The sequence below is a fragment of the Gymnoscopelus microlampas genome (genome assembly GCF_963454915.1).
Source record: "Gymnoscopelus microlampas genome assembly, chromosome: 8".
Taxonomy (NCBI): Eukaryota; Metazoa; Chordata; class Actinopteri; order Myctophiformes; family Myctophidae; genus Gymnoscopelus; species Gymnoscopelus microlampas.
The window spans coordinates 16,919,661-16,934,848 of NC_139945.1; the positions used below are offsets into that span (position 1 = coordinate 16,919,661).

Below are 15,188 nucleotides of genomic sequence, written 5' to 3' on the forward strand. Positions count from 1 at the left end.
AGTAAAAGTATCAATACTGCAAGTTGTGAGCTTGTAGATCTGATATTTTCAAATAGCCAAAGTTTAAGGGCTGAAGTTGTGTGTATGTTTTGTAAGCTATATCTACAAAGTAACTAGTAACTAAAGTGGTCAAATAATAGTGAAAGTACTATATTTGGCTCTGAGATGTAGTAGTGGAGTAGCCTAGAAGCAAAAGTATTGGACATTGGAAATACTCAAGTAAAGTACAATTACCTCAAAATGTTATCTAAGTACAGTACTTGAGTACATGTACTTAGTTACTTTACACCACTCAGGTCAGTGGTTCTCCAATCTGTATTGTGGTTCTCAAACAATGTCATGTCAAGGACCCCCAAATTGATGTATTTGGCCGTGGACCCCACTATGAAACTATTTTGTGCCAGGGAACCCCATAAGAGAAGATTTGTGTTAAAACCTTTCTTTGAAAATGAATTTAATTGAAATTCAACTTAACAAATTGAATACACGGGACCACAATGGAAACAAGCCCCTATGGCTTTTTGTGTTATCCTTTTACAATCATTGTAAACAGTACCTCTGTACAATCTGCAAACTGTTAATAAAGTATTCAATCAATCAAAATCTTTTTTAAGATTTTTCAAAAATAGCGTGCGTTGTGAGCTTATAGATCGTCTATTTTTGAATACCTTAAGTATAAAATAGGGTTAAAGTGGTTAAACTGATTCTGATGCTTTATTAACTCATTTTGCTGGGGACCCCTAGCCCTGGAACTCCTTCAATGACCCCTGGGGGCCCCTGGACCCCAGTTTGGGAACCACTAGACTAAATAAAAAAGAAACGACATAGCCTAAAAGAGGAACGGACATGTCTACATTTGATTACATTTCAATGGTGTATTACACTTACTAGATATAAAATATTTTGCTCTGAAAAAAAATATATAATTTGTTATTTGAGCTGTGATGCAAACATCCTTATTCTACATCATATGTAGCCTTTCAATAAGCTAACCAACCATGCAGATTACTGCACCCCCACACACACACATACACACACACACACACACACACACACACACACACACACACACACACACACACACACACACACACACACACACACACACACACAGTTGTGTGGAATTGCCAAAAATATTTATATAAATCTTTAAACAAAATACTTTAATGTCTACAACAGCTTTGAAAATAATTTTATACAAAACATTTTTCTGTTTACGACAGCTCTTATTTTAAAATCATGGACCTTGTAGGCCACTTACACCATGCTGTTCATTATTTGAAAAGTAAGGATGATCCATTATGAGCCCTTCAATAAACATTCAATAACAGAATATTACCCAAACACTGTACTATAAGTTTGACCTTTTGTCTCTTCAACTGCTTTTTCATCTTGGCTATCACCAACAGAAAAATATGAGCTTATGGTATTCATAATGGTTTAAGTTAAGTAAGTCTATATACTCAATGTAATGTATTGTCCTGCACTGACAGCACTGTCTAGGCTTGCACTAATGTATTGCCCAATAATGCTGGTAAATCTATGTATTCTATGTAAACATGTTGTGGGCAGTTTTCAAAACTGTAACAAGACTAAGAGCTAATAACACCAACTTTAAAGTGAAATAAAAATACAGTACCATCATTAGAAGAAAAAGAAGTGGATTTTTGCCAAAGAGTGGCACTAGACTAGAGGGCCATGGGGCTCCCCATGTCACTTTAAAGCTTTTTATTATTATTCCTTTTTTCAACATCACCTCCAGTCCATATATGGATGGGTCCTCACTAAGCCGATCAGAGAGGCTACTACCGATCCTACTATTATTAGACAGCGCCCGCCCCACCACTAGTGCCCCCATTACAACGATCTGAACCAGGTATCTCGCCTTATTTACAATTTACAGCAGCGTGAATAACAATTGGTGGACGCACTCAAGACTATCAAATTCCCAGAAAGCCATATTGACTAGAAAAAAAAGAACGAAAGAAAAGAAAGTATCCAAGTCAAATATAACTTTGTTATGACCACAACTTTGGCTTCACCACCAGGTGAATATGACTTTATGGAAGTAGTCGTAGCTCTTGGACAGAAAGCCCTTGTCCATGATGTGAGGTAGGATGGCGACTCTGTACCCCTTGCTCTCAATGTCCATCTTTATGCAGTCCAGGAGGTCCTTGACGCTCGGTGTGGCCTTCCAAGGGCCGAAGGTCACCACTGACTCCTTGTCCGCCTCCAGGCTGTTGATGGCGTTGTCGTACAGACCGAGATCCTCCTCTGTCCGCAGCATGCAGATCAGGATGGTGGACCGGCGTGCGGCGATGGCCTCCGCCCGTGCGATTCGGATCAGCACCTGGAAGTTTTGAAATGAAAGTTGAGGAGTTGGTTGGTATGGCTGAGGAGGAGGAGGTACAATGAGTCTTCTTACTGGTATGCAAACTGGGGCTTTTTGTGTTATCCTTTTAGCATAACCTTTGACTGTACTACCTGTACTGTTAACAAACCTGCTAACAAAGTATTCAATCAATCAATCAAAGGAGGTGCTTAACCAGTGACCCTTCAGTATTAAACAAATCAAATATCGGCCAGAATTCAACCCTATGCTTATAAATAACATGTATGGCATGGGTCTAACATGACTGAGTGTATTTGCGGGTTTTTCCAGCTATTCATTTTTGGGGAATAGGTCGAAATAGTTTATTTTCCAACCTTTTCAAATATTGTCATGCCAATTCCCAATTTTCCCCCACACTTAGTGCGGGGACAGAGATCACCCTCCCTGTCCGGCTTCGGACACTCCAAAACAGCCAATTATATTCGTTTGAGCATCCAGCCAAGCTGGATGCACCGGAGGTCAGGAGCTTTACCTCTGGCCAACCTAGTGTCCCCCTTAAACTGTTCAACCCCTTGTAATGTACCCTACCTCAATGTTCTCCTTGTAGTGTGGGACTCTGGAGAGGAACTGCTGCCTGGACACAGACTCTCCAAAGAACTGCGGGGTCTCCTCTAACTGTTTCACCAGGGGTTTAATGTCATAGTGCACCGCCTCCCTGTGAACCTGAACAAAAACACAGACATTTAAATATTACATTTTTTGCAACATTTCTTAATCACATTAACCCTAGCGTCTCTGTAGATCAGCTTTTTTCACCAAATGTTCACCCATTATGACATGTCCAGAAAAGGGATGCAAGGGGTGGTTAAATCAATGCTTTAGTTGAAATACCTGCACATTTTTCTTTCAGGCCTTAAACTGCATTTCCTTGACTGTAATGCAGTAGAAAATGCACTAGGAACACTCTAGGTCTCCAAGGCTGAAGTTGAAGAACAATGCTACTGTATATAGACTCATGCAGCTACTGACATGTACAAACCTCCAAGACATTTGCAGTGGGAAGGCGCTCTGTGCGCAGGAACTCCAAAATGGCTCCGAAGTGTGTCCCATCCCGGTCGATGAAGTACCGTCCCTCTTTGTCTGTGCGTAGTTTGGGCTGTCCACTGAACAGTTCAGCTAGCCTGGAGTCGGGGTGTTTCCTTAAGGTGTTCAAAGACGTGCTGAAGAGGTGACCTCCAATGTTGAGCTGGACCACAGGTGATTGCTAAGCAGCAGTAAAAAGAAGGTTAAGACCCACCCACTGTTGAAAAACAAGGCAGTTTAAAGCAGTAGTAGTAAAATTACATATTTTCTATCAATTACACACCCCATGATTTTTTTGTTTTTGTCACAATTTGATGACCGGACTCTGCAAGTCTCATTTTTTTTACTTGGCCTGATAGTAAGTTACGGTGTGCAGTTTGTGAATGAAGCCGGACTGTTCTATACAATATACCATATAAGATAAGGTAAATCTCTTAAGTTCAACTTATAATTGCATGCAGCAATACAGACAAACAATGTTCTTGGATCCATAAAATCAAACATGCTACTGTCCAAATACGTATAACTATGTAAGTGTGTACCCAGTGTCTATCTACCACAGAAGGGCGTCTGTATAAGTATCTACACATTGGTTTACTCAACCTGATAAAAGCACATTCTTTACTGCACTATATCTCAGCGCCAGCCAACCATGCCCGGTCAAACTGCAACACCCAGGCTGAGGGAGTATACCTTGGCTGTAACCATACTGTATGCCATGCTATATGAATGCCCGTATTGATCAAAGGCTTAATTGTTGTTATTGTACATGGAATGTGATATCGGAGTAGACTAGACCAGTGGTTCCCAATCACTGTGCCGAGGCAGTGGGGGCACACCTGTGTGCCGACACCCCAAGGGTGTCCCAAGGTATCCCACACCTAGACCAGTCCAGGTGTGCCTTGATTTTGTGACAACCAAGTAAAAGTTTTTTTTACTAACTACATCAGTACTTTGTGCGCACTGATTTTAATACAGGCAAATACTATACCCCTAAATCATATATATTTTTAACCCATTTTAAGAGCCAGACCAGCAGATTTCTGAACAGTTTCCACCTGGCTACCACAGAAATTGTAAAAGAAAAGGGGGGGGGAAACAGAGAAAATAGGGCAAGTTACAAGCTTGACGCAGAGCTTGTACTGTAGATCTGTAATAATACAGGTGCCTTGAGATTTTGACTTGCCCACTGGTGTGCCACCAAAACTGTACTAGACCATCAGTCAGACAGACTGTTATTTAACTTCATGTAGGGATCTATCCATAGCGTTAGAAGGAGAACTCCTTTTAACTCTATGGACCAGAGCTAAATATTGTCAATATAAGTCCTAGTGCGGACGACACGGTAGAACTTGTGGAGTACGTCCCTTTTTTTCTCCTATAGTAGCTAAGAAACCTCAAACACAACGCTATATTTTGTCTTATTGTGTAGCCCTGAAACATGACTGTCATACCATGACAGTCATGGAACCGATTGTGCCTGGTTTTCGATTTTGTTTTACATTTACAACTCTCACATGTACATAAACGTTCAGATTTCAAATATAAAGTTACAAGTTGAGCCGGTCCGCGATAAGTACCCGTATCTTGTACAATAGTACAATTATACAAGCTTGTAGATCGGCTATTTTCAAATGGCTGAAATATATAGGGTTGAAGTGGTTTTGTAATAATAATCAAAATCTACAAAGTAAATAGTAACTAAAGTTTTAAAAATAATTGTAGTGGAGTAAAAGTACAATATTTGCCTAGTAAAAGTATTGAAAATTGGAAATACTCCAGTTAAGTAAAAAAAAAAAAAAGACCTCAAAATTATACTTAAGTACAGTACTTGAGTAAATGTACTTAGTTACTTTACACCACTGCGATTTGCTTAGATACGAAAGTCAACACTCGATCACACACATCTATGGTAGTCTTGATTCCAACCAAGGCTACATCTGGATCATTATCAATATCTTATTTCCTTGCCGTGCCGCAGGTGCACCTGTTCACATAGAAAACAACACGACAGTTTTGATCTTTAACCATATTTTTCTACATGTTCTTACCGGTGGGGCAGGAGAAGACTGCTTCCCTGGGGATTTGTAGTCTGGAAGACTCATGTCGTTTTGGATCAGTTGAGTTTTAGTTTATGTAAATGTCAGGAACAGATTGTTTAAGTTGTCAGGTATGAAGGGGGCGTGGTATAACCCGGACGTCCAGCTGTAGGTGTCATGTCGTCATGCAGGAGGGGAGGGGCTACTTTCTCATTCATAAATCTGCCAATATGAACGCGGGTAATATCTATATGGCTCAGCTCAAATTGTCAATATGACTCAAACTCTAGATGGAATTTGTTCTCATAAAGTCTGATACATTATCAATAATAACTCCATAAGGAATTTGTTTATCAAATCAGATACATCATCAATAACTCCATATGGAATTTGTTCATATCAAGTCAATGCATTATCAATAACTCCATATGGAATGTGTTCTCAAGTCAAATACATTATCAACATATGGAATGTGTTCAAGTCAAATACATCAATAACTCCATATGGAATTTGTTCTCATCAAGTCCGATACATTATCAATAACTCCATATGGAATGTGTTCTCAAGTCAAATACATTATCAATAACTCCATATGGAATGTGTTCAAGTCAAATACATCAATAACTCCATATGGAATTTGTTCTCATCAAGTCCGATACATTATCAATAACTCTGGAATGTGTTTATCAAATCAGATACATTATCAATAACTCCATATGGAATTTGTTCATATCAAGTCAATGCATTATCAATAACTCCATATGGAATGTTCTCAAGTCAAATACATCATCAATCACTCCATATGGAATGTGTTCCAACTCAAATACATCAATAACTCCATATGGAATTTGTTCTCATCAAGTCAGATACATTAACAATAACTCTGGAATTTGTTCTCAAGTCAGATACATTATCAATAACTACATATGGAATGTGTTCTTATCAAGTCAATAGCTTATCAATGTGTGGGACGAAACACAGATTCTTAAATAGCTTCAGTCGATAAATGTAAATGAGGGGTTAAACAGAGCTCTGTACATTAATATTGGTGCATTAATAGTCTTTACTTTAATTGAAATAAATCCCAGAACGTAATATATCGAGCAGTTCAGAAGATTATCAGATTATCACCTAGGCCAGGGTTCAAAAAAAATATTTTCCTTAGTGATGCCTGATGAAAAAAAAAAATCACATAACAAGTCAACCACTATGGTGACAAAATATTTGAACAAATTAACAAATATCCAGACTTGGTGACATCACAGGTATAATAACTTGCGACATCTGACCAGTCTTAAATGTCATCTCATTTAGTTGCCATGTTGACTCACCCCAGTAACTCATCTTTAGACTAACACATTTACCATAATGGGGACACATTTTGCCTACTAACGGCAAAGTTATTCTAAATACAGAATGAAAATACATTTACTACAGTAATCGTAGTTAATTGTACACAAACTTATCATCTTCAAATAGAACCTTAACTGGGAGAGACAAGGCACCAAAGTGCTCAGGCAAAGTAGCTGAATATGAATGTACTTAACAGATCAGTGTTATGGTACAAAATAATCAAGACAACAGGGTTATATTCCAGATTTTTTATTTTTGTACACAAAAAAAACAGGGTCTTGCTTCCATCTGGGGGAATGGAGAGCACCTGCAACAGAAAGAAAAAATGATCACAAATTAGTTCACTTAAATAATCAACTCAGCAATAAAAAAAATAAAGTTTTTTTGTTCCCAAATGTCAGCAGTAACATACTGAGGCCAGTTAACATTCTTCAGCTTCACAAACTGTTGATATTGCTACCCTTCTCAGACAAATGCCTCAATGTCTTCAACTGAGAAAGACACACGGCTCTGAGGAACTGAACCAGAACCACAGAACGTGACCCTGATCCAGAGACCCCCAGAGCCCGACTGCATCCCGTTCCGACTCGTCATCGTATCATCACTGAAGGGAGGAGAATGGACTAAATAAACTGCTTCACCCTTTGAGTAAACAGGTTTGTTTCAACTGTGGACCTTGTCCACTACAAATGCAATGCTACTCATTTTACAGCCTCAAATGGCAAACAGGACTTTACATGATTTGAGTATCTCCATTCATCCTGTTATAAAGTTAACACATCCAACATACTTTGACATGACCCATGGGCTACAGTGGAGGATTGAATTTGGGACTTCTGCCCTAGCGCAGTGGTCCCCAAATTATTTTGGGGTCCCCAGTTGATTAGCTTAATGTGCAACATTGTTTTCTCACTTAACAGTAAACAAAACACAGTAATAAGTGTATACAGGGTATCTGCACATTTCTTAAGTGACAATTTAAGGACTTTTAAGACCTTTTCAATACCAATTTGTCAACCATTACATAAGAAAGAGGCAAACATTGTGAAAATAGCCGACCTACAAGCTCACAATGCCTCGCAGTGCGAGGCATTGTGAGCTTGTAGGTCGGCTATTTTCATTTTGAAGTGCTTGTCAGGGTGGGGGGTCCAAGTTCAAATATGTTTTTTTTTTTACACTTTAAAAGACACTTAACTAAAAAGCCCTATATATTTTGTCAGACAAATAGCGCAAACAGACCATTTTTGAAAGATTTGGAACATTTTCACCATGTCCAAAAATAGGGACACGCGGTTGAAAGTGGTTAAAAATGTTGCGTTCTACTTGATCTCAGTGCTCTACCATCTCTTACCCTTTTATGCAGTGGGTACAGGTGTCGGGGGCATGACGGGTGCGTCAGGCTTGACCCCCTTCTGCTCAGAAATGGGTGTGGTGGGCAGAGTCTCCTCCTTGGGCTCGACAATGCTGACATGGTCGGGCAGGGGCTTCTTGGGACCCATCTTGCCGCTGGGGTCCCATGGGAGCATGATCTTCACCTTGATGCCGAGCACACCTGAAGAACAGGGATGCACGTTTTACAAACTTTTCTAGAGACATTAAGTTGAGACACTGCCCAGAGGAATAGACAGGTCTGTTATCACATTCACATCTGGGAGTGTCTCAAAACAGACCATTAGTCACAGAATGCTAGAAGGGAGAAAAGTGGAGGATGAGTGCTTTGCTCAAGGGCGTATAATTAATATTGCAGGACTGTGTTCACTTCCTCCACAAGAGGTCCTCCAAGACAATCCAGACTTTTTTATAATGACGGATAATTTTAGGCTTGACCGTAAAGACTAAATGTATGTTTGTATAGAATAATAAAATGTCACATAATACCATTTTATAACAATGTGAATGTTTTTATTCATTATCAGCTGGTTGAACTCGCTTTGTAGTTTCAAGTTCTAGTTTCCTTTCTTGAAATAAAGTACATTATTTCACTGCATCTGCAATTCCTTAGCCCTTCTCAGACAAATGCCTCAATGTCTTCAAACGAAAAGGACACGCTGCTCTGAGGAACTGAACCAGGACCACAGAACGTGACCCTGACCCAGAGACCCCCAGAACCAGACTGTGTCCTGTTCCGACTCGTCATCGTATCATCATTGAAGGGAGAAGGTGGCTTTAGGAGGCATTCTATAAAATCTTGCCTGCAGTCTAGTAATTCTGACGGTGGAAGTGCAGTATATGCTAGTATACAAACACCTACACAGGGGAAAGCCCCACACACACACACAGTTAGTAGGGCCCATTAAAACTGTAGTGGTCTAGTGTCCACGTTCTTCATGCAGGACAAACGTATCACCCCCCCACACCTTTTTTATGCCCAATCTCAGAGCGTCCGAGTCTAATTTTACTAATGCATTCATAGACAAAAAGTCATAAGCAGTGGCATCTGTTTTTTGGGGAGGCAAAATTATTTAATGCTCCAACCTTCTCACAGAACGTAACCTAAAGCACGTGAGTGGGGGATTTAATCCAAAAAAAAGGTTCCAGACCCTTGTTTCACAAAACTTTAAAAGCATGCATCCATATTGAGGATCAGTAACCACACACACCTAACATCACCCGACAGCATTCACTACTGTGACCCTCTTATCTTTCTTAGGTCTGACAAATACCATGGCTTTGACACCAACTTCTATCAAATTGTAGGTGAAAGGGGGAAAAATAAAGTTATAAAATCCGGTTTGTACCGACCCTGTCTGAGCAGGACGTGACGGACAGCTGTGTCGACGTAGTAGTTGACGGGGTCTCCACTGTGGATCATCAGGCCATCCACAAACTTCATGGACTTGGCCCTCTGGCCCCTCAGCTTACCAGACACCACCACCTCACAGCCCTTGGCTCCACTCTCCATGATGAACCTCAGAACACCATAGCATGCCCTGCAGAGTGGGAGAAGATGATGAATAAGAGAAGGCGAGGGGGGGGTAGAACGGAAAACCAGAGCAATTTGGGGTGAGGAGATTAGCAGATAGAAGCCTTTACAGCACTGGTTTTCAAGGTGGGGTCCAGGGACCCCCAAGGGTCTTTGAGGGGGTACCAAGTTTAACCCATTAAGATCTGGAATTCATCTGTGTCACGTTTTTTGATTTGAGCTAAAAAGCATTATTTTACACTTTGGCTATTCAAAAATAGCAGATATACAAGCTCATAGCGCGGTGCCGTGTCATGAGCTTGTAGATCTGCTATTTTTGAAAAATCGAGAAAATGTGTGCAAATGAATATATTTAAATATAATATAAGTTATAAGTTTTAACTCAAATCTTTGCTTCTGGGGGTTCCTGGAACTAAATATTTTGAGATGGGGGTCGGCGGCCAAATACATAAAACGTTTGAGAACGACTGATATAAAAACATACGTTTTTTCAAAAAACGTAGGATTACAAGACATTTTGTAGAATCGAAACCTCAGGCCTTAATGGGTTAAACAAGTATAAGAGCGTTTCAATGTATCTGAACTTCCTTAACCCTTCTCAGACAAATGCCTCAATGTCTTCAAACGAAAAGGACACGCTGCTCTGAGGAACTGAACCAGGACCACAGAACGTGACCCTGACCCAGAGACCCCCAGAACCAGACTGTGTCCTGTTCCGACTCGTCATCGTATCATCACTGAAGGGAGAAGGTGGCTTTGAGGAGCCATTCTATAAAACCTTATCTGCAGTCTAGTAATGCTGAGGATTTAAGTGCAGTATGTGCTAGTAAACAAACACCTACACAGTGGGAACCCCACGAGTCAGCAGTGGTTTAAGACTGCAGCTGGTCTAGCATCCCATGGAGTAATATGACAAGGTAGACATACAGATGGCCATGTTCTTCATGCTGGACAAACTTATCACCCCCCCCCCTTTATTTCTTCTCTAATGGCCAATTTCAGAGCTTTTGAGTCTAACTTTAGTAATACTTTCACAGACAAAGAGAAAGTCGTATAGTTAAGCAGTGACATCTGTTTTTTGGGGTGGGGAGATGAGCAGATGGAAGCCTTTACAGGACTGGTTTTCAGGTCCTTGAGGAGGTTCCAGGGGTTACCCAGTAAAATTAGGAACACGTAAGCACTATTTTATTTCTTAGCTATTTGAAAATAACTTTTGTATTTTTGAAAAATGTTGAGGGGTCCCTGGCACCAAATTCGTTCACATGGGTGTACGCAGCCAAATACTTAGTTTGGGAATCCTTGACATGAAAATGTTTTAGAACCACTGCTTTACGGGAAATAAGTAAAGGCTGGCAGACTTGAAAAATAGAGATACTTCATTTCAAATGCATGGTAGTTTAATTTTGTTTTTAAGGAAACATCTGGAAAACAAGGTACAAATCATGAGTGAATATATTTACCTACGCACGGCCAGACCACCCAGCAGCTTGTAACGCAGAGACTCAGCCTGAGCAATGGCACACAGTCCACGGGTAGCAACTTTCTCGGCATAGAGCTGTGAGAGGAAGAGCAGAAGGAAATTCAAATACAATACTCTGTAGTTTCTACTGCATGGCCAAATGTCAACCACCTACTGTAGAACTGTCCCCTCAAAAGTAGACCAATCACAGACCATGCTGCCACGTACACTTCTGAACCAGGCAATGCCCAGTCAATTGAACATTAAACTCATTGCGAGTGATTTATTTTCAGTTAAAGATGCATTTAAACATTTCCATTTGGCCAAATGTGGCATAGGCTGTTACCACACTAAAGCATGCACACAAGCAGCCAGACTATATAGTACGATTTCATCACTTAAAACCGTATTGTGATTTGTGCGGCATTGCTCACAAACTGTACACATACTTACCATTACCATTGATCGATTCAACTAAATATTGGAAAGGGAAGCCGATGTTTAGCCATTAGCTATTGCCTTGTTCAACTATAGTCTAGAGAAATGTTATTAGCATGTTGTTAGGACTTAATTGGGGTGAGATTATCCACCAAAAGACCTCAATATGTATAACAGAATATAGTGCATTCATGATGTACCACCCTTCTCAGACAAATGCCTCAATGTCTTCAAACTAAAAGAACACGCTGCTCTGAGGAACTGACACAGAACCACAAAACATGACCCTGAGCAGAGACCCCCAGAATCAGACAGTGTCCTGTTCCGACTCGTCATCGTATCATCACTGAAGGGACAAGGTGGCTTTGATTAGCCCTCACCATGTAAGCATTGCACCTAACGCACACATTTGAACTACTCATGCATCATCCCTACACTCCATCTCTCCAAATGTACAGTTGTCATGCGTTAAAAGCACAGGCAATCAATGACTATGCTACTGTAGTTTACGGATATGGAAAAATGGCTGCAGATAATGTCAACTCTTCTGCCTAGTCCGCAGCCCGCAGCGGGTCTAGATTTTAGATGTAAAACATTGTCCCTCCATACGTTGATTGACACTGATTTTGTCGCACAATTTGGTTGACTCAATTCGCAACAGCCTGACGGATAACTGTTAATGTAACTTTTTTCCCCACCTCGCACAGTATGGGATGTAATGATCGTATAAGACGGCCAAAATCATGCAGTGTTTAAGCAACTTAAACCATCCTTCCTTCAGGACAGAATGGCTAATAAGACGCAGAAAAAAAATCCAAAAATGTAAAAAATTACCAAACTGAGTATTAAAAGACTGAACTGCTTTGACTTTTTTCTGCCAGTCATCCATCAGGGCATTCTCACCTCCACGCTGCCCTCAGGGAAGCCAAACCTCTTCTGGACGACAGCAGTCAACTCTCTGATGCGACGACCCTTCTCTCCCAGCACGTTCTGGGTCCTGGAGAGATAAAACCATTATATAAATTAGTAAAATGACATCCAAGCAAAGGATGAGTGTCATTTGTTCCTTAACCCTTCTCAGACAAATGCCTCAATGTCTTCAAACGAAAAGACACCCTGCTCTGAGGAACTGAACCAGGACCACAGAACGTGACCTTGACCCAGAGACCCCCAGAACCAGACTGTGTCCTGTTCCGACTCGTCATCGTATCATCATTGAAGGGAGAAGGTGGTACGGCTGTCGTATTGCCTACAACCTCACGATACCTATACACGATAAGATACATATAGCGATATATGTTAATTTTTAATAATGACCATGTCCATCTGAATTTACGACAAGAGTTCTTCTAATCCATAAGCTACAAGGCATCATGTGCATGTTTGTGGGGCATGATAGTCAGCGTCAAACAAAAGCACCACAAGCTCGTAACGCGGCGCAAAGAGACGCGTTTTGAGCTTGTAGATCTGCTGCTTTTGCCATTTTTTTATTTGAGTCCTGAAAAGTAACAGTTTTTGACATACTAGGTTTCCACCCGACAGACGATATTATGCCGTTATGCTATGCTTGAGAGACAACAACAATTAAACAAAGTGGTAGTGCCAACCTTGTAGCCAGAATGATGATCTCAGTCCTGGTTGGGGTCACCCGCACCTCCACACCGGAGTAGCCATCCTCAGCAAGCTCACGAGTCAAGAACTCGTTCAGCTCGGCCTTGAAGATACCGTCTGAGACGAACTATGTTGGGGGGAAAAGAACACGCATCAATATAATAGCTTAGGCACCCTTCATCACTGTAGAAGTTGTCCCCCCGGAGCTAAATATCAAACTGTAAAGTTTACATTGAGAGCACTGGGTGAGATGATACAGACCAAATTTAAATCCAAATCATGGATGTAAAATATTCTTCTGGAGAACAGTCAACATAATATGAATTACTTGTGATTTATCTGAGAAATGTTCAACTAGTTACTTCAGTACTGTAGAGTTAACCAACTAGTCATTCTAGGAAACTGTTGACATGAGGTTCAACATAACCACTTTCACACACTTTTCTACACAGATGCTCACTTTAGCTTAACTGCTAGAAATGCCAGGCGATTTAAGGCAGGGGTCTTCAACAGGGGATCCAGGACCTCTAGGGGGTTCTCAGAGCTACAATAGGGGGTCCGCCAACTATTTGTGTGATAGGATGTTTTTCTATATTAACCCCATGAAGCCTAGCATCCCTATTCTGAGGGGAACATTAGCCGAAAATAGCAGATCTACAAGCTCACAAGCTTGTAGATTGGCTATAAGAGGTTTCGTGTAAGGGGGGAAGAAGCAAATCAAGTACTAAGTATTGAAGGTTTGTGTGGTTAAATGTCTGAAATTAACAGAAAACCTGCATTTACACAACACTGATAGTCAATGAAGCTATCTATGAAAAAGTTTTATCTGTAACACAATTGTAAACAATGTAGTCGGGTCCCTGCTTCATCTCTTTCTCACCTAAGGGGTCCTTGGTCTGAAACGTTGAAGACCACTGATTTAAGGGATAGTGTCATCCCAGTGTGTATAATGATACCGTATGTGTTGTAAGCCAACTGGCTGTATAATCAGTCCAACCAACTTAACAAAGATAGACAAATAGCACAACTAGGCTATAATGGAAGCACTGCCATAATGCGAATACATAATGTAAAGAACTTAACGCAACAGTATCAGCAATGATAATTAGCATGAACTCCTCTCAGCTTGGGGATAGCTAACCTGCATTAGCAGTTAGCTCTCTCGCTAGATACATGACACTGATGTCAAAAAGCGGTTCCACAACAGCCCCAATCAATGGATTTGAGACCAGACGACACCGGTACAACCAAAACAACTCAGCGGAGCTATGTCCATGGTAATGCGGGGTTTGTGTGACCAGCAGCAGGTCAGTATGTAGTTTACTGAGGCCCCGGCAGACAGACAGCGACACAGAGCCATGTTTTTATCAGTGTGTAGCATCTGACACAATCCTAAGTGGAAGAGTGACGGATACGATCATCCGACAGTGAATTGAACACAGGGCACTTGTATCTAACGTGAGATTATGACATTTTATGGAAACGGGGTGTTTGTGAGCGTTAATTGATGATAAAAAGGTGCTAACCTTCCTCTTCTTGGAGATTTGAACCGCCATCTTCCAATAGGCCGTAGACAGGAAAGGAAGTGCGGGGATCCGGAAATGTATTTATACTAACGTGTGCTACTTCCGCTGAACTCCGGGCTCGCTGTGATGCTGGTATTTGTAGTTTATGCAAATGTTACAGAACTACGTACGATCCGGTGTCGGTACACGATTGAAAACTTAGTTTTAATAAGATTGTTCCAGCAATAAAACGGTATTGCAAGTGAGAAACGACAGAACAATATATAATATCAAATCAGTAGTGTAAAACCATTACCATAAGCGCAGTCATCACTTAGTTAGCCTACAGAATATAAACATAGTGCAATGGTAGGTTCACGTTTTGATGTCCTCCTGACCTGAATATAGTCCAGTTTTGTATTGTATTTTTCTCTTTCTTCTTTTT

The 15,188-nt window shown here is 40.7% G+C and overlaps 3 protein-coding genes across 3 annotated transcripts in view; 1 reads left to right on the top strand and 2 right to left on the bottom strand.

The window, feature by feature from the left end:
- The window catches only part of clns1a (chloride channel, nucleotide-sensitive, 1A), a gene marked incomplete at both ends in the record, with an annotated part of 192,086 nt that overhangs the window by 83,945 nt on the left and 92,953 nt on the right, over nucleotides 1-15,188 (top strand). The gene's annotated exons all lie outside the window — the stretch shown is intronic.
- Nucleotides 1,149-5,601, bottom strand: kctd14 (potassium channel tetramerization domain containing 14). Its single transcript, XM_084063784.1, has 4 exons — nucleotides 5,467-5,601; nucleotides 3,372-3,596; nucleotides 2,921-3,055; nucleotides 1,149-2,350 (listed from the first exon to the last, which is right to left on the bottom strand). Exons 1-4 carry the CDS (start codon nucleotides 5,518-5,520, stop codon nucleotides 2,039-2,041), a joined length of 726 nt encoding a protein of 241 aa, XP_083919910.1. The 5' UTR covers nucleotides 5,521-5,601; the 3' UTR covers nucleotides 1,149-2,038.
- Nucleotides 7,041-14,823, bottom strand: rps3 (ribosomal protein S3). The gene is made up of 7 exons (XM_084063783.1): nucleotides 14,765-14,823; nucleotides 13,235-13,365; nucleotides 12,531-12,624; nucleotides 11,191-11,285; nucleotides 9,550-9,737; nucleotides 8,159-8,359; nucleotides 7,041-7,114 (listed from the first exon to the last, which is right to left on the bottom strand). Exons 1-6 carry the CDS (start codon nucleotides 14,792-14,794, stop codon nucleotides 8,163-8,165), a joined length of 735 nt encoding a protein of 244 aa, XP_083919909.1. The 5' UTR covers nucleotides 14,795-14,823; the 3' UTR covers nucleotides 7,041-7,114; nucleotides 8,159-8,162.